At 50.4% G+C, this 19,127-nt stretch overlaps 2 protein-coding genes across 5 annotated transcripts in view; one reads left to right on the top strand and one right to left on the bottom strand.

Annotated features, from left to right (window-relative positions):
* The window catches only part of cfap100 (cilia and flagella associated protein 100), a 73,933-nt gene extending 71,959 nt beyond the window's left edge, over positions 1-1,974 (bottom strand). Inside the window, exon 1 of the mRNA XM_038812114.1 lies at positions 839-1,974. The gene's annotated coding sequence lies outside the window, so the exon portion shown is untranslated. The remainder of the gene's footprint in view (positions 1-838) is intronic.
* LOC119973715 overlaps positions 1-19,127 on the top strand; it is a 103,993-nt gene that overhangs the window by 44,303 nt on the left and 40,563 nt on the right. For 2 of the 4 annotated variants that reach the window (XM_038812111.1, XM_038812109.1), the window contains exons 1-4: positions 2,169-2,254; positions 13,059-13,308; positions 14,330-14,397; positions 17,744-17,870. In XM_038812111.1, coding sequence (XP_038668039.1) covers positions 13,091-13,308; positions 14,330-14,397; positions 17,744-17,870 — 413 coding nt within the window. In that variant the 5' untranslated portion in view covers positions 2,169-2,254; positions 13,059-13,090. Of the gene's footprint in view, positions 1-2,168; positions 2,255-13,058; positions 13,309-14,329; positions 14,398-17,743; positions 17,871-19,127 lie in introns of those variants that run through there. The other 2 variants (XM_038812110.1, XM_038812112.1) reach the window with 2 other exon arrangements.

Raw genomic sequence — 19,127 nt, 5'->3', positions numbered from 1 at the left:
CAGTCAGAGACGCACCCACACCCTGTGAAGGGAAACCGTTTCTCACCAAAAAGTTGGTGATTTGGATTCACCAACAGAAATCTGAAGCAATATCACTGGCCGAGTCCATTTTCTCCCCCACCTGGGTATGAATGCAGCCTCCATCTTGAAAGATTGCTCGCTCACCATAGCCCTGCTGCTCGTTTCCTTCTCTTTATTCTTACACAAGGTCTGGGCTTCACTAACAACATCAACATTTGTTTTCCACAACTAATTGCCCTTGAACTGAGAGGCTCGCTGGGCCATTTCAGACGGGCAGTTAAGAGTCAACCACATTGCTGTGGGTCTGAAGTCACATGTAGGCCAGAGAGGGTAAGGACGCCAGATTTCTTTCCCCAAAGGAGGAACCATTTTTCACAGAGAGTGCTTGGAGTCAGGAACAGACTGCCTAAGGGTGGAGGAGGCAGGTTTGATTGAAGCATTCGAAAGGGAAATGGATTGCTATCTGAAAAGAAAGAATGTACAAGGATACGGGGATAAGGCAGGGGTGTGGGACTCAGTTGGATACTCTTTCCGAGAGCTAGTACAGACTCGATGGGCCAATTGGCCGCCTTCTGTGCACTGTAAAGATTCTGTGATTCAGATGGGGTTTACAACAATCGATAGTTTCATGGTCAGCATCACCGAGACTGGCTTTAAATTCCAGAGTTCTTCATTGAATTCAACTTTTGAATACCAGTCCTCAGAGCACCAGGCTGCTCTGATGTATGACTAGTCCAGGGACATCATCACGGTACCACTAGCTGTTCATGAAACCCGGTTTCCTCCCTTTCTTTGCACTATTCTCCTGAATACATACCTGGGGAAGGTATTCTAGTAGAACCAGGCTGCAGATAGTCAGAGTAGTTAGAATTGAGTCACTGTTAGTCTGGAATTGTGTAAAGTGAGGTTAGTGAGGATGAACACAGAGTGAGGAGGTTGCAGAGTGAGGGGGTTGCAAAGTGAGAGATCTCAGAGTGAGGGTCTGCAGAGTGAGGAGGTTGCAGAGTGAGAGTCTGCAGTGAGGGAGGGAGCTGCACAGTGAGGGGCTGCAGAGCGAGGAGCTGCAGGGCGAGGGATCTCAGAGTGAGGGATCTCAGAGTGAAGAGCTGCAGAGTGAGGAGCTGCAGAGTGAGGGATCTCAGAGTGAGGGATCTCAGAGTGAGAGATCTCAGAGTGAAGAGCTGCAGAGTGAGGATCTGCAGAGTGAGGAGCTGCAGAGTGAGGGTCTGCAGTGAGGGAGGGAGCTGCACAGTGAGGGGCTGCAGAGCGAGGAGCTGCAGGGCGAGGGATCTCAGAGTGAGGGATCTCAGAGTGAGGGATCTCAGAGTGAGGGATCTCAGAGTGAAGAGCTGCAGAGTGAGGGATCTCAGAGTGAGGGATCTCAGAGTGAAGAGCTGCAGATTGAGGGATCTCAGAGTGAAGAGCTGCAGAGCGAGGAGCTGCAGAGTGAGGGATCTCAGAGTGAGGGATCTCAGAGTGAGGGATCTCAGAGTGAAGAGCTGCAGATTGAGGGATCTCAGAGTGAAGAGCTGCAGAGCGAGGAGCTGCAGAGTGAGGGATCTCAGAGTGAGGGATCTCAGAGTGAGGGATCTCAAAGTGAAGAGCTGCAGAGTGAGGGATCTCAGAGTGAGGGATCTCAGAGTGAGGGATCTCAAAGTGAAGAGCTGCAGAGTGAGGGATCTCAGAGTGAGGGATCTCAGAGTGAAGAGCTGCAGAGTGAGGAGCTGCAGAGAGGGATCTCAGAGTGAGGGATCTCAGAGTGAAGAGCTGCAGAGTGAAGAGCTGCAGAGCGAGGAGCTGCAGAGTGAGGGATCTCAGAGTGAGGAATCTCAGAGTGAAGAGCTGCAGAGCGAGGAGCTGCAGAGTGAGGGATCTCAGAGTGAGGGTCTGCAGAGTGAGGGTCTGCAGACAGAATGTTGCCAGCAGCTCACATTCCGGGTGCCAGGAGCGTCCCTGTTTGGTTGCCATGGCCACCCAGGTTTGTCTGGTTGCTTAGCAACGCCTCACAGAACAAACCTTCCACACCAGGCATTGCCCCGCCCCCTGTCCCGCCTTCGGCCTCCAGCCCCGCCCACAGTCACCGGCCCCGCCCCCTCCAGGCCCCGCCCCCTGGTCATTGCCCCTCGGAGCCGAGCGCAGGCTTGCGGAGTGACGTCACCAGACATGGGCGCCGTCCGCGTGACGCGTTTGACGTGACGTCACCGCAATGACCTCACGGCGGGAGAGGTCAAAGGTCTGTACGGGGGTTTGGCGGTTTAACGGTTGAGGCGATTTCCCTTCAAAGGCGGTTTGCGGTGAATTAGCCGGGGGGGCGCAGGGGGACAGCGAAATGTTCACTTTGGCAATGAATGCGCTGTGAAACTTGCTGCTTGTTTTGTCTTTGCCTCAGTTGAGGTGCCTTTTGTGGGCAACTAGGCCTCAGGCCTCAGATTAGCTCAGCCCCGCCTCTGGCCCCGCCCCCAACCCCAGCTCTGGCCCCGCCCCCGCCCCCAACCCCAGCTCTGGCCCCGCCCCCAACCCCAGCTCTGGCCCCGCCCCCAACTCTAGCTCTGGCCCCGCCCCCAACCCCAGCTCTGGCCCCAACCCCAGCTCTGGCCCCGCCCCCAACCCCAGCTCTGGCCCGCCTCCAACCCCAGCCCCACCTCTGGCCCCGCCTCCACACCCAGCCCTGCCCCCAGCCACAGCCCCGCCCTCAGCCCTGCCTCCACCCCCAGCCACAGCCCCGCCTCCAGCCACAGCCCCGCCTCTGGCCCTGCCTCCACCCTCAGCCCCAACTCTGGCCCTGCCTCCCCCCTCAGCCTTGCGTCCAGCCCCGCCCCAGCCGTGGCCCCACCTCCACCCTCAGCCCCAACTCTGGCCCCGCCTCCACCCTCAGCCTTGCCTCCAGCCCCGCCCCAGCCATGGCCCCACCTCCACCCTCAGCCCCAACTCTGGCCCCGCCTCCACCCTCAGCCCCAACTCTGGCCCCGCCTCCACCCTCAGCCCCAACTCTGGTCCCGCCTCCACCCTCAGCCCCAACTCTGGCCCCGTCTCCACCCCCGCCTCCAGCCCCGCCTCCGCCCCTGCCTCCACCCCCACCCCCGCCCCCACCCCCGCCCCTGCCTCCACCCCCGCCCCCGCCTCCACCCCCGCCCCCAGCCCCGCCCCTGCCTCCAGCCCTGCCCCTGCCTCCAGCCCCGCCCCTGCCTCCACCCCTGCCCCCACCCCTGCCCCCGCTTCCACCCCTGCCCCCAGCCCCGCCCCTGCCTCCAGCCCCGCCCCTGCCTCCACCCCCGCCCCACCTCCACCCCCGCCCCACCTCCACCCCGCCCCACCTCCACCCTCACTCCTGCCCCCAGCCCTGCCTCCACCCCCCAGCCACAGCCCCGCCTCTGGCCCTGCCCCCAGCCACAGCCCTGCCTTCACACTCGGCCCCACCTCTGGCCCCACCGCCACCCTCAACCCTGCCTCTGGCCCTGCCTCCACCCTAGCCCCGCCTCCACCCTCGCCTCCACCCTCAGCCCCACCTCCACCCTCAGCCCCACCTCCACCCTCAGCCCCACCTCCACCCTCAGCCCTGCCTCTAGTCCCGCCTCCACACTAGCCCCACCTCCACCCACAGCCCCACCTCAACCCCACTTCCAGCACCGCCTCCACCCTCGCCTCCACCCTCAGCCCCACCTCCACCCTCGCCTCCACCCTCAGCCCCACCTCCACCCTCAGCCCCACCTCCACCCTCAGCCCTGCCTCTGGCCCTGCCTCCACACTAGCCCCACCTCCACCCACAGCCCCACCTCCACCCACAGCCCCACCTCAACCCCACTTCCAGCACCGCCTCCACCCTCGCCTCCACCCTCAGCCCTTCCCCCAGCCCTGCCCCAGCCACAGCCCCACCTCTAGCCCCGCCTCCATCCTCAGCCCTGCCTCTGGCCCTGCCTCCACCCTAGCCCCGCCTCCACCCTCAGACCCACCTCCACCCTCAGCCCCACCTCCACCCTCAGCCCTGCCTCTGGCCCCGCCTCCACACGAGCCCCGCCTCCACCCACAGCCTCACCTCAACCCCACTTCCAGCACCGCCTCCACCCTCAGCCCCACCTCCACCCTCAGCCCTGCCTCTGGCCCTGCCTCCACCCTAGCCCTGCCTCCACCCTCAGCTCCACCCTCAGCCCTGCCTCCACACTAGCCCCGCCTCCACCCACAGCCTCACCTCAACCCCACTTCCAGCACCGCCTCCACCCTCAGCCCCGCCCCCAGCCCCGCCCCAGCCACAGCCCCACCTCTGGCCCTGCTTCCAGCCCCAGCCCTGCCCCCAGCCACAGCCCCGCCCTCAGCCCTGCCTCCACCCCTAGCCCCAGCCACAGCCCCGCCCTCAGCCTCGCCCCCACCCCCAGCCTCGCCCCAGCCACAGCCCCACCCCAGCCCTGCCTCCATCCCCAGCCCTGCCCCCAGCCACAGCCCCGCCTCCGGCCCCGCCTCCACCCTCAGCCCCAACTCTGGCCCTGCTTCTACTCCCAGCCCTGCCTCCAGCCCTGGCCACAGCCCCACCTCTGGCCCCGCCTCCACCCCCAGACCTGCCTCCACCCCCAGCCCCGCCCCAGCCACAGCCCCACATCTGGCCCTGCCTCCACCCTCAGCTCTGCCTCTGGCCCCGCCTCCACCCTCACCCCGCCTCCACCCTCAGCCCCACCTCTGGCTCCGCCTCCACCCTCAGCCCTGCTTCTGGCTCCGCCTCTACCCTAGCCCCGCCTCCACCCACAGCCCCACCTCAACCCCACTTCCAGCCCCGCCTCCACCCTCGGCCCCGCCTCCACACCCAGCCCCACCTATGGCTCCACGTCCAACCTCAGCCCCGCCTCCGGACAGGAATAAACAATTGTTGTAGTTTGTCCATGCGCTCCTTGACTGCCTTTGCCTATCCACTGTCATCCCTTTAAGTAATGTTCCCCAATCTATCATAGCCAACTAGAACCTCTTACCGTCGTAGTTTCCTTTATTAAGATTCAGGGCCCTAGTCTCAGAATTAACTACTTCACTCCACCTTGATGAAAATTTCCTTCATATTATGGTCGCTCATCCCCAAGGGATCTTGCACAACTAGATTGCCAATGATTCTGTTATCATTACACAATACCCAGTCCAGGATGGCCTGTTCTCCAGTTGATTCCTCAAAGTATTGGTCCAGAAAACCATCCCTTATATACTCCAGGAATTCCTCCTCTCCGCTTTATTGTGAATGCTCCACGTGCTAAGACACAAAGTCTTTAAGCTTATCGTTTTAGCATTGTTTCTCCTAACACATTTACTGTGGTCCTGTTTGAATCTGGCCCTTGGTGTCTCTGCTTATCACTTTTCCTACTCCCCTTTCTGTCTTTTGTATTTGTCCTTGTTTCCTCCTCCTCTGACTCCTTGGATAGCTTCCCACCCCCTGCCATTTTAGTTTAAACCCTCCCCAAGCACTCTAGAAATACTCCCCCTCGGACATCAGTGTCGGTCCTACCCAGGTTTAACCCGTCCAGTTTGTACTGGTCCCAATGCCCCAGGAATCTGAACCCCTCCCCCTCACATCATCTCTTCAGCCACGTATTCATCTGATATATCCTGCTATTTCTACTCTGACTAGCAGGTGGCACTGGGTAGTAACCCTGAGATCGCTGCTTTAGAGGTCCAACTTCTCAGCATTCTTCTTAACGCCCATATTCTGCTTTTAGGATTGCATCCCTTATTTTACCTATGTCATTGGTACTGGTGTGTACCACAACCACTGGCTGTTCACCCTCCCCCTCCAGAATGTCCTGTAATTGCTCCGAGACATCCTTGACCCTAGCCTCAGGGAGGCAACATACCACCCTGGAGTCTTCGTTTGGGCCACAGAAAAGCCTATCAATTCCCCTTACAATTGAATCTCCTATAACTATTGCATTTCCATTCCTCCCCTCTGCATTACGAATCATGTTGCACCGAAGTTGGCTGTTGCTGCTTTCCGCTGAGAGGTCATTCCCCTCAACAGTATCCAAAACAGTATATCTGTTTTTCAGGGGAATGGCTACAGGAGATTCCTGCACTGCCTGCCTTGTTCTCTTGCTCTACCTGATGGTCACTCATTCCTTCCTGCCTGCGAAGTCTGAGCCTGCGGTGTGACCACATCTCTATGCATGCTATCTCCGCCTGTCGGATGCTCCACAGTGTCCCCAACTGCCACTCCAGCTCAGAAACCCTGGCTTACAGGAGTTGTAGCTGGAAACACTTGCTGCACACATGCTGGTCCTGGGCACTGGAAATATTCCGGGCTTCCCACATGCGGCAAGAGGAGCAAATCACGTCTTGAGCTCTCCTGCCATGAATTACCCCTTTAAATTAAATCTTTGGAAGATGCTTGATATTAGATTAAGTGCAATTCTCTATGGCCCTTCTTTCCTTGTCCTTGTTGCTGCCAATTATAACCCTTACAGTTTATAAACCACATAATGTATTTCAACTATCAGTAATAAAAGTTGTAAAAAGTTAACGACGGGCTGTCATCCTCTACCAATCAGAAAGCACAAAGGCTCGCTACCCAACCGAATGATGATTGACTGCCAAACAGCCATTTCCCCATTTCTAATATTTTTATATCTGGTAAAGAGAAATGTATCAAGAAATTCAAAAACAAAATTGTTTTTGCATGTCCCGATGATTGCCTGATTCTCCTCCAGGGTCACACAGCTTATCCTGGAAACTGATCTTCAATTCCTAGACACTCCAGGCGAATTCCTGGAGGGTTGGCAGCCTGAGGAGCGTGTGTGGGAGTTTGTTTAAAGTCACCAAAACTTACAGCTTACCTTAAACTGGTATTCCGGCCACACTCTTGGCTGGCTGTGAAAGTTTGCACAAAGTTACTTCGATGAAGAGCATGGGAGATTTTCCCCAGAAATCCGGCCGTAGTTAGTCCTTAATGAACATCATAAAAACAGCAGACCAGGTCATTATCGCTGTTTGTGGGAATGTACTGTATGTAAATTTCAAATTGTGCTGCATTTCCGATATTGCAATGGGGGTGGGGGAGGGTGGAGGTTTGTATAAAACCAGGAGTCAGTCTCAGAATAAGCTGTGCCATTTAGGACTGAGATGAGGAGGAATTTCTTCACTCAGTGGGTTGTGAACCTTTGGAATTCTGTCCCCCAGAGGAATGTGGAGGCTCAGTCATTGAGCATGTTTAAGACAGATCTGTAATTTCCAAATATTAAATATATCAGGGCATACAGCGATAGTGCGGGAAAGGACAACGAGAAAAGCAATAACTGGGGAGAAGATGAAATATGAATGTAAGCTGGCTAGTAATATAAAAGCAGATTGCAAGAGTGAAAGGTAAGAGAGAGACAAGAATGGACATCGGACCACTGGAAAATGAGGTTGGAGAAGTAATATGGAGAATAAAGAAATGGCAGAGGAACTGAATAGTTACTTTGCAACAGCTTGATGATGGACGACACCAGTGGCATTCCAGAACTTCAAGAGAGTTAGGGGGCAGAGGTGTGTGTAGTGGCCATGACTATGGACAAGATGGATAAATCACCCAGACCGGATGAACTACACCCCAGGACTCTGAATCAGATAGCTGAGGAGATTGCAGAGGCATTGGTGATGGCCTTTCAGGAATCACTAGTCAGGGAAGGTCCCAGGGGACTGGAAAATGGCTAATGTAGTATCACTGTTTAAGAAGGATGGGAGGCAGAAGACGGTGAATTATAGACCAGTTAGCCTGATGTCGGTTGTTGGTAAGATTGTAGAGTCCATTATTAAGGATGAGATTTCGGAGTACTGGAAGTGGATGATAAAATAGAGCTGAGTCAGCATGGCTTCGTCTAGGGAAGATCATGCCTGACAAATCTGTTAGAATTCTTTGAGGAAGTAACGAGGAATTGAGACAAGGGAGAGTAAGTGGATATGATCTATTTGGATTTCCAGAAGTCCTTTGACAAGATGCTGTACAGGAGGCTGCTAAACAAGATAAGAGCCCATGGTGGTGTAGTGGTTAGCACTGCTGCCTCACAGCGCAGAGCACCCGGGTTCTATCCTGGACCCAGGTCACTGTCCTTGTGGTGTTTGCACATTTTCCCCGTGTGTGTGTGTGGGTTTCAATCCCACAACTCAAAGATGTGCCGGGTGGGTACATTGACCACGCTAAATTGCCCCTCAATTTGAAAAAAAATTTGCACTTTAAATTTATTTTAAAAATATAAGATAATCTCATAGAATTTACAGTGCAGAAGGAGGCCATTCGGCCCATCGAGTCTGCACCGGCTCTTGGAAAGAGCACCCTACCCAAGGTCATAACCCATACCCTACCCATAACCCAGTAACCCCACCCAACACTAAGGGCAATTTTGGACACTAAGGGCAATTTAGCATGGCCAATCCACCTAACCTGCACGTCTTTGGACTGTGGGAGGAAACCGTAGCACCCGGAGGAAACCCACGCACACACGGGGAGGATGTGCAGACTCCGCACAGACAGTGACCCAAGCCGGAATCGAACCTGGGACCCTGGAGCTGTGAAGCAGTTGTGCTATCCACAATGCTACCGTGCTGCCCCCGATGTGAAAGTGGTGTAGCTGCCCCCGATGTGTAAGAGCCCACGGTGTTAGTGGCAAGGTACTGGCATGGATGGAAGATTTGGCTGACTGGCAGAAGGCCGAGAATGGGGATAAAGGGGTCGTTTTCAGGGTTGCAGCCGGTGACGAGCTGTTCCTCAGGGGTCCTCAGGGGAGTTGTGTTGGGACCACAACTATTCACGATATACATTAACGATCTGGAATAAGACACTGAGGCCATTGTTGCTACATTTGCAGATGCTACAAAGATATGTAGAGGGGCAGGTAGTACTGAGGGAGCAGGTAGGCTGAAGTAGGACTTGGACAGGCGAGGAGAGTAGGCAAAGAAGTGGTGGATGGAATAAAATGTGGAAAAGTGTGAGGTTATGCACTTCGGTAGGAAGAATAGAGGCATAGACTATTTCCTAAATGGGAAAATGCTTCGGAAATCAGAAGCACAAAGGGACCTTGGAGTCCTAGTTCAGGATTCTCTTAAGGAAGGCAAATACAACGTTAGCATTCATTTGAGAGGGCTAGAATACAAGAGCAAGGATGTCCAGTCAGACCCCATTTGATATATTGTGAGCACTTTTTGGCCCTGGATCTTTTTTAAAAATGTTTGAGTACCCAATTTTTTTTTCCAATTAAGGGGCAATTTAGTGTGACCAAACCACCTCCCCTGCTTGGACCTGTATCTAAGGAAGGATGTGCTGGCCTTGGAGAGGTTCCAGAGGAGGTTCACAAGAATTATCCAAGGAATGAAGGGCTTTTCATATGAGGAGTTGTTGAGGACTCTGGGTCTGTATTCAATGAAGTTTTGAAGGATGAGGGGGCGATCTCTAGCCTAGATAGAGTGGACATGGAGAGGATGTTTCCACTGGGAGGAAAAACTAGAACCCGAGAACACAGCCTCAGACTGAAGGGATGATCCTTTAAAACTGTGATAAGGTGCAATTTCTTCAGCAAGAGGGTGGTGAATCTGTGGAACTCTGAGGCGCAGAAGGCCATGGAGGCCAAATCACTGAGTGTCTTTAGGACAGAGATAGATAGGTTCTTGATTAATCAGGGTTATGGGAGAAGACAGGAGAATGGGGATGAGAAAGATATCAGCCATGATTGAATGGGCCGAATGGCCTAATACTGCTCCGATATCTTATGGTCTTATGAAACTTATGGAATACTGAGAGACCAAGATAAAGTTGACATGAAAAATCAGTTGAAGAGACCAGAACCCAAGGCCACAGCCACAGACTAAAGGGACAATCCTTTAAAACTGAGGAGAAATTTCTTCAGCCAGAGGGTGGTGAATCTGCACAGAAGGCTGTGGAGGCCAAGTCTCTGAATGTCTTTAAGATAGAGTTAGGTAGGTTCTTGACTAATAAGGGGATCAAGGTTACAGGGAAAAGGCAGCAGAATGCTGATGAGAAACATATCAGCCATGATTGAATGGCGGAGCAGAATCAATTCTGCTCCTATATGTTATGGTCTAAGATAGTGAGTCGGAGTGGTTTGTTGAGGACCCAGAGCCTCAGCCACCAGACGTCACAAATGGCAGTGAGATAAATGATTAGTGGATTTCTTTTCAGCACTGGGGTTTGAGGATGAATGTTTGCCTCATAGGTTTCCCAGTCTTGGAACAGTACCATGGGATCTTTGGCAGCTATGGCCTCAGTCTGTTCAAATGGCACCTATGGCAAGCTGGACTCACTCAGAACCACACTGAAAGTAGCAGAGCTCACAGCAGTTTGTACACTCCAGGATTTCAGAAGCAGAAAGAGGCCCACCTGCACCTGAATGGTTTAAACACCATCGCTCCAGGGCAACATTTGAACCCATCACTGAATGAGTATGACGTTTAAAGAAGACAGTCGATCATTTACTTTGCTTTATACTGATCTTCAACACCTGCCTTTAGCCAAAGGAACAGAGCCAGGAGTTGCAAGAAGCTGCCAGTCTGAGGGCACGTTTCCCTGAGGAGCAGCAATTAACCTCTAATTAATGTGATAGAACCATCGACTGCATTAGTAATCCCGAGGCATGATCTAATGATCCAGAGACACCAGTTCAAATTCGACCACAGCAGCTGCTCGGACTTTAGATTCAATTGGGGCAGCAGGGTAGCATGGTGGTTAGCATCAATGCTTCACAGCTCCAGGGTCCCAGGTTCGATTCCCGGCTGGGTCACTGTCTGTGCGGAGTCTGCACGTCCTCCCCGTGTCTGCGTGGGTTTCCTCCGGGTGCTCCGGTTTCCTCCCACAGTCCAAAGATGTGCGGGTTAGGTGGATTGGCCGTGATAAATTGCCCGTAGTGTCCTAATTAAAGTAAGGTTAAGAGGGGGTTGTTGGGTTACGGGTATAGGGTGGATACGTGGGTTTGAGTAGGGTGATCATGGCTCGGCACAACATTGAGGGCCGAAGGGCCTGTTCTGTGCTGTACTGTTCTATGTTCTATGTTCTAATTTAAATAAACCTGAAATAAAAAGCTAGTATGAATTTTGGTGATCGTGAAATGATCAGACTGTCATAAAGCCATGGGCTGGATTCTTCGCAGCCATGCGGCACAATCGCGATTGGTGCGAAGACAGAGAATTGAAGTTCACGACTGAATTGGGCCCACCGCCGCTCTGGCAATTCTTGTGCGCGATTTACGCCGTGCGGCTCATTACCAGAGGCCCTCCCAGCTCTACTCCGCTCCCGACCGGCCGAGTTCCTGGCGTGGCACTAATGTGGTATGGCCAGTCGCGCAGCAGCTGCGGACTCAGTCCACGGCAGCCCTGGTGGGGGCTGGGGGGATCGAGCACCTGGGGGGGGCCTAATGGGCGGCTGGGGCAACGATCAGGCCGGTTCGACGCAGTGGCGCGCGTTCGATCGGGGGGGCCTAGATTGTGCGTGTTGATTCGCGGGGCGAGTCCTCCATGGCGCTCGGCGCAGCCACTGGAGGCCGATGCCGTGGGCATGCGCGGACTTGGAACCGGAAGTGAAGGGGCCCGTATCCACAGCCAAAGCTGCGTGATGCTCCCCTGGTCCCTGCTAGCCCCCTGCAGGTAAGTATTTTTGCAGGAAACTGGGGAGTGAAGGCCAGCGTTTTTACACCGGCGTAGCGATATACCCCCATTTTGGGAGAACCAGCCCAATCCGTTTCACTTCACAAAAAGGGACTGCCTTTCAAAGTAACAGGATTTCTTCAGTCTTCATCTATGTCCCAAAGGAAAGGGTTTCCAAGCTGCAAGTACCTCTTCCTTTACAATATGGACCATTGTGCACCATGTGATATCAGACAACAGAAGAAAGCAATCAGAATGCCCAGGGGATGGGAGAATTGGATGACAAGGAGTAATTAAGCTGTGTGTGGTCTCACCGGAATAGTGAAGGTTCAGAGGTGACACGATTACCGATTCTTGGACTCTAAAGTCACTGGATAATAGAGTGCAACAAGCTACCTCACCTCATCTGCAGTAAAACCAAACGGCATGCCTATACTCAATGGTGGGAAATTCTAAACTTAACCGGGAAATTACATTTCAGAGAATTTCACCAATCGATGGGATAGGCTGTCTATGGGGTTGGTGCGAGCATCTATCATTGATTCATTCAAATGCAAATTATATAGATTTTCAGAAAATATTTTATATATATACTAGATATATACGGCAGTAGTGTCGGGAACATTGAGGAATGGGTGACTTTGGATTTAAGGTTGCCGAAGCTTTCAATAAATTGAGAATATTTTGCTGGACTACACCTCTATGGGGTGGGGACAGTAGAGGGAGCTTTACTCTGTATCTAACCCCGTGCTGGACCTGTCCTGGGGGTGTTTGATGGGGACAGTGTAGAGGGAGCTTAACTCTGTATCTAACCCCGTGCTGTACCTGTCCTGGGAGTGTTTGATGGGGACAGTGTGGAGGGAGCTTTATTCTGCATCTAATCCCGTGCTGCATCGGTTCTGGGAGTGTTTGATGGGGACAGTGCAGAGGGAGCTTTACTCTGTACCTAACCCCGTGCTGTACCTGTCCTGGGAGTGTTTGATGGGGACAGTGCAGAGGGAGCTTTACTCTGTATCTAACCCCGTGCTGTACCTGCCCTGGGACTGTTTGATGGGGACAGTGCATAGGGAGCTTTACATCTGCACCAAACCCCGTGCTGTACCTGTCCTGGGAGTGTTTGATGCAGACAGTGTAGAGGGAGCTTTACTCTGTACCTAACCCCGTGCTGTGCCTGTCCTCAGAGTGTTTGATGGGGACAGTGTAGAGGGAGCTTTACTCTGTACGTAACCTTGTGCTGTATCTGTCCTGGGAGTGTTTGATGGGCACAGTGTTGAGGGAACTTTATTCTGTATCTAACTTCAACTTCATGAGAACAGTATTTAAGTATTTTGTAAGATGTCAGTATGTTCTGCATTTAAAAAATTAATATTAAAGCAACGTTGAACATAATATTCCTTCAGCACTCTTTGATCAGTCGTACTTTCATTTTGTTTCTAATATTTTAGTTCACTTCCTGAAGCTGTACAGATAGGTTTGAATGGAGAATACAGTAACGTCTAAACCTTCGTCAAGACGTGGCCGCCAGGCTTACTTACAACCAGAAGAGGCAAAACGTCGGCGCCTGGAACGCTACCGTTTGCGGAGAAAAAAGATGGTTAATATTGGTGCGCAAAGTGGAAGTTGGCAGCAGCTGAAATTGGAAATGGGCTTCAAGTCAGATGATTCTTTGGCTAAATTTCTATTGGATTATTACAGGTCATATATTTGCACATATTTGGATGCAATTTTACTAAATGGGAACAAAGCCCCATAGCGAGCGCGGTTAGCCGTGTGTTTCCTGGCACTCGCAGCACTGAGAAGTGCAAGGCGATAAATTGGAACTCACATTTCATAAGGAGCCTCAATGCGGAACTTAGCCCCGTTGTGTGCACTGAGGAGCTCTGATCTCCGGAACTCCTCAGTCTAGTGAGAGATTGGGATGCAATTTTTAAATGGTGTCCCAATCTCCAAGGCTCTCAAAGTGACCCCCAACCCCCCCACAACCACCCTTCACTAACACCCATGCAGGTCATCCCGGCCCGATTGCACCTGCGCTAAAACTTTCCTAGGCACCCTGGCAATGCAGGCTGGCACCCTGGCAGTGCCACCCGGGCACCCTGGCAGTGCCACCTGGGCACCCTGGCAGTGCCACCCGGGCACCCTGGCAGTGCCACCCGGGCACCCTGGCAGTGCAGGCTGGCACCCAGGTACATGGGTAGCAGCAGAAGTGCAGGGTACCACCCTGCCCAAACGACAAGCACCTGGGGTCTTTCGATCCCCTGGGCGACCCCCACGCGTGCCGTTCCATTTGGTCCCCATTTGTGGAGACCAGTACTGAATGGCGCTTTCCCGAGGTCTCCGAGTTGAAGGAGATTGATCCCACGCCTCGGATACTTTGGGAATAAAGTGAGACTAGCTGTGTCGCTTTAATATGTTGATTTGCGAGAAAGTGATAACGCCTGCAATGGGCGGGATTTAGATCACAGCGTCTTGCGAGATTGCGATATTGAGAGTCGTGTCGATGCTGGGAAACGCGGTCTCCACGCTGCAAGCTGCTTTTCTGGCAATGTGGCCATTAAATTGCGCCCAAATTGTTTTGATATCTTCTTCAACATGCTTCAGTTTTATCATTATGGAAGTGTTTGAAACCAACTTCATGAAGTAAAAGTCACTGGATAATGAAACACGGCAATTATTTATTTGAAAATGAACTTTTATCTATTTTTAATCCCTGTAGATCTAATAGCGTGTCCCTGAAGTTCCATTCAGATCCAAAAGCAAAGACAGAAGTTGTTCACCGCAAAAGTTAGTAATTACAAATGTATATACTGATTGACATATGTCCTGTGCTACATGCTATTTAAACCTCCCTGTGCGAGACTCTTGAAAATTCATTCACTTGCAAGGCCTGCATTTATTACCCATCCTTTACTGCTCTTGAGAAGGTGGCGATGAACTCACTCCTGGAATAAAACTGAGAGGCCTATTCGGCTATTTCACAGGGCAATTAAGAGTCAACCACATTGCTGAGGACTTTTCCTTTACTGCATGGGATGTGAGCATTGGTAGAAAGACCAAAATTTTATTGCACAATCCGAATAGCCCATTTGAAAGTAGTTGTGAGCTGCCTTCTTGAAACTCTGCAGTTCATCTGATGTAAGTACAGCTATAGTGCACTTTGGGCAGCATGGTAGCACAGTGGTTAGCATTGTTGCTTCAGAGTGCCAGGGTCCCAGGTTCGATTCCTGGCGTGGGTCAGTGTCTGTGCGGAGTCTGCACGTTCTCCCCATGTCTGCGTGGGTTTCCTCCGGGTGCTCCGGTTTTCTCCCACAAGTCCCGAAAGACGTGCTGTTAGGTGAATTGGACATTCTGAATTCTCCCTCTGTGACCCGAACAGGCGCTGGAATGTGGTGACTAGGGGCTTTTCACAGTAACCTCATTGCAGTGTTAATGTAAGCCTACTTGTGACACTAATAAAGATTATTATTATTAAGAGAGTTCCAGGATTTTGACCCAGTGACAGTGATGGAATGGCAATATAGTTCCAAGTCAAGCCGGTTAGTGACTTTGAGAAGAACTTGCAGATAGTGGTATTCCCTTCTGTTTCCTGCCCTTGTCCTTCTATAGATAATAATATAATAATAATCGCTTATTGTCACTTGTAGGCTTCAATGAAGTTACTGTGAAAAGCCCCTAGTCGCCACATTCCGGCGCCTGTTCGGGGAGGCCGGTACGGGATGGAATAAGTAATGGATTTGGAGAATGGATTAAGCTATGGATACTTAAAAAAGCAGATTAAGCAGAGACATTAGACTCCATATGTTCAAATTCAGGAGTAAAGGAATACTGCGAACCAGAGGGCGAGAGATGATCGAATTCCTGTCTTCAGAAAGGTCGGACCAATATAGAAAGCAGCTTACCTCGGGTCAGTTGCAGGGAAGAGACTAGAATCTTTGCTAAAAGATTAAATAACAAATCATCCAGAGACAGAGAATGTAATAAAATATCATCAGCTAAAAGGAAATTCACATTTACCCAACATTCTGAAATAATTAAAAGAGTAGTTAGGGATAATACAGTGTGATATACATGGGTTTCTAGAAGGCCTTTGAGAAGGTCCCACATGAGAGCAGCATTGTAAAGGTCAGCGTATGTGGAGTCAGGGAACTGGTAACAGAATGGATGGGAAGGATGTGAAGGCATTAAAGAGAGTGCAGAAAATATTCACAAATTGGTTCCAGGGATGAGGAACTGTCATTAGGTCGGTAGATTGGAGACATTTGGGCTCTTCCCTTAAGACAAGGTTGAGAAAAGATTAGTGATAGGGGTGTTCAAGGTCATGAGGGGTGTGAACAGAGTCTGAACAGAGTAGACCTGTTCTCATTGATAGAAGGATCAAGAACTAGAACGCACCGATTCAAGTTGATTGGCAAAAAAACCCAAAGGTGGATAGCCTCCTCCTGTGGTTCTGTGATTTTTCATTAATGGTGATCACAAAGCTCTCAGATTTTGGTACAAATCCAGCTGGGATCAGTGATCCTGGGAGAGAAGTCTGTCACCCTAACCCAGACTGGCTCTATATGTAACTCCTGTTCAACAGCTGTCTGAAGATAAGAAACGTAAGTGGTGCAGAGGAACAAAGGGATCTGGAAATACAGATATATAAATCACTACAAATAGCAACACATGCAGATGAGGAGTACAAGCATTCCTTTCAACTTACAGGAACTATTTGATGAGGTGAATAAAACACAAAAGAAGGACAGTTACATTTATATACAACCCTGATTGGACAACACTCGGAGAACAGTGTACAGTTCTGACTTCCATACTACAAGAAGGATATTGAATATTGGAGAAAGTGCAGAAAAATATTACATACGGTTTTCAAAATGAGGACTCTCAAGTGTAAGGAAAGTTTGAGCAGAGGGTGCCTTTGCTCTGGAAATGAGAAAACTAAGAATCTGATGGAGTGTACAATAAGAACGACTAAGCATTTAGAGTAGTAAAGGAGACAGTAGGCATTGAATACACTATAGAGATGGTCGCCATTGATGTGCTATATGGAACACTAGGCAATGTATTGTGAAGGATAGCAGATACTCATGTTATGGGCCAGGAATTAGAAATTCCAAAGTATATTATGAAGTCCACCTGACCGACAATCTTTATGTTGAATTTGGTTAGGATGAACTTCAGGTGTGATTCATCAGTCTTCCGAGACATTTTAACCAAAATAAACAACAAGCTTTATTCTAAGAACTTAGTTAACATATCTATGTAAACACACAGCAAGAATTTTTATCAATTACAAAGATAAAGACCCCACCCAGCTACAATAATTTATGTATAACACTTAATGAATTCCCCCTTAACTGTTCCAATTCAAAAACAAAATTCACTGAACAAAAGCCCCTGTTCAAGGGCGTGACCCAGCACTCTGCATTCTCACTTGAATGAGACTGGCTTTCCCTGAATATATCTTTTAAGTTACCAAAGCATATAGTCACAACAGTTTTTAAAATGAAAATAGAGAGACAAAACACTTCTTTCTCCTTGAGTCCACAGCAGTCAAACTGAAAATGAAACTTAAAAAGCTCACAGCCACAGCCCGGCTCCACCCACACAATGACATCACTGAAGCCATGTGATAAGACAACAGCTTTTCTTAATGGGACATTCATATGACACTGAGGGTACCAAAAGGAATGATAGGTCCTCCTGAACACTGGAAATCTGAAATTAAAGTAAAAAATGCAGCAAAAACTGAGCAAAATGTTATCAACCTGAAACATTGGGTTGGATTCTTCCGCCCCGCCCATCGCAAGAACGCCAAGGGCGAGAGGCGGACAATGGAAAGTCCATTGACCTCGGGCGGATTCTCCGGTCACCTGGTGGATGTGACCAGAGAATCCCGCCCATTAACTCTGTTTCTCTCCACAGATTCTGCCTGACTTGCTGGGTTTCTCCAGCACTTTTTGTTCTTATTAAAGTTGACGTTATGAGTACTGTTGAAGACAGAAAGCCCTGTATGTTCTACGACTTGCAATAAATTATCTGCACAGCAATAAACACTTTCATTGAATGGATTGCTTAAGCAGATCAGTGTATATAGTTACGCAGGATGTTTCTGATTGTTTTATCTTGCTAGGGAAAAATGAAAGCAGTAATACGTCATCTACATCTTCCTTTGAAACCCAAAGTGAACAGCGAATCCGATCTTCATTGATGATAACTTTCCCTCAGATAACTACTCCGCAATTACTGTCAACTGTTGGGTATGTTTCTCTGTAAATCAACCAGGCGTTAATACAGAATAATGATTTGTACACAATGCTGGCAAGAATGTTTTGTGTCCGTTAAAGGAATGTTGGCGTTGCTGGCTAGGCCAACATTTATTCTCCGTCACTAATTGCCCTTAAGAAGGTGATATTGAGCTGCTGCAGTCCCAGAGCTGCTGGTACACCCACAGTGTCGTTAGGGAAGGAGTTTCAGGATTTTGACCCAGCGCCAATGAAGGAACTGATAAATTTCCAAGTCAGGATGGTGAGTGGCTTGGCGAGAAACCTGCACATGGTGATCCCTGATGTGTGTCATCTGTCCTTCTAAGTAATAGAGGTTGTGGAATTGGGAAGATGTGTGGAAGGAAGCTTGGCGAGTTGCTGCAGTGAATTTTATAGATGGTACACACTGCTGTCACTGCGCGATGGTGGAGAGAATGAGTGACTATTGTGGTGGATTGGGTGCTGATCTAATGTGTAGCGTTGATGGTGTTGAACTTCTTGAGTGTTGTTGGAGCTGCACTCACCCTGGCAATTGGATGCCATGATATTCCTGTCCTGTGCTTTGTAGATGGTGGACCGACTTTGGGGAATCATGAGGTCAGTTGCTTTCTGCAGAATTCCCAGCCTCTGACCTGCTCTTGCACCCACAGTATTTATATGGCCAGTCCAGTTCAGTTTTTGGTCAATGGTAACCTCCAGAGGGGAATTCTGTAATGGAAATGCTATTGAATGTCAAGGGAGATGATTCAATTCTCTCTTTTTGGAAATGGTCATTGCCTGGTATTTGAGCGGTATGAATGCTATTTGTCACATATCAGCCCAAGCCTGAATGTATCCAGGCCTTGCTGCATATAGACACGGACTGGTTCAGCATCTGAGGAATCGCATATGTTGCTGAAAATAATGTAATCATTAGCAAACATCCCCACTTCTGACCTTACAACAGAGGGAAGGTTATTGATGAAGCAGCTGAAGTTGAGTGAGGAGTTCCTGCAGTGACCTCTCAGGACTGAGATTATTAACCTCCAAAAACAACAACCAAAAGCCTCTGAGGTAGGCATGACTTCAACCAGCGGAGAGTTTTTCCCGATTCCCATTGACTCCAGATTTACTATGATTCCTTGATGTCACACTCGGTCAAATGCTGCCTTGTTATCAAATGAAGCCACTTTTGCCGCACCGCTGGAGTTCAGCTCTTTTGTCCAATTTTAGGTCAAGGCGGTAATGAATTCAGGAGCTGAATGGACCTGG

The sequence above is a fragment of the Scyliorhinus canicula genome, chromosome 11, assembly GCF_902713615.1.
Source record: "Scyliorhinus canicula chromosome 11, sScyCan1.1, whole genome shotgun sequence".
NCBI lineage: Eukaryota > Metazoa > Chordata > Chondrichthyes > Carcharhiniformes > Scyliorhinidae > Scyliorhinus > Scyliorhinus canicula.
This window is presented reverse-complemented; position numbering and strand designations above follow the sequence as displayed.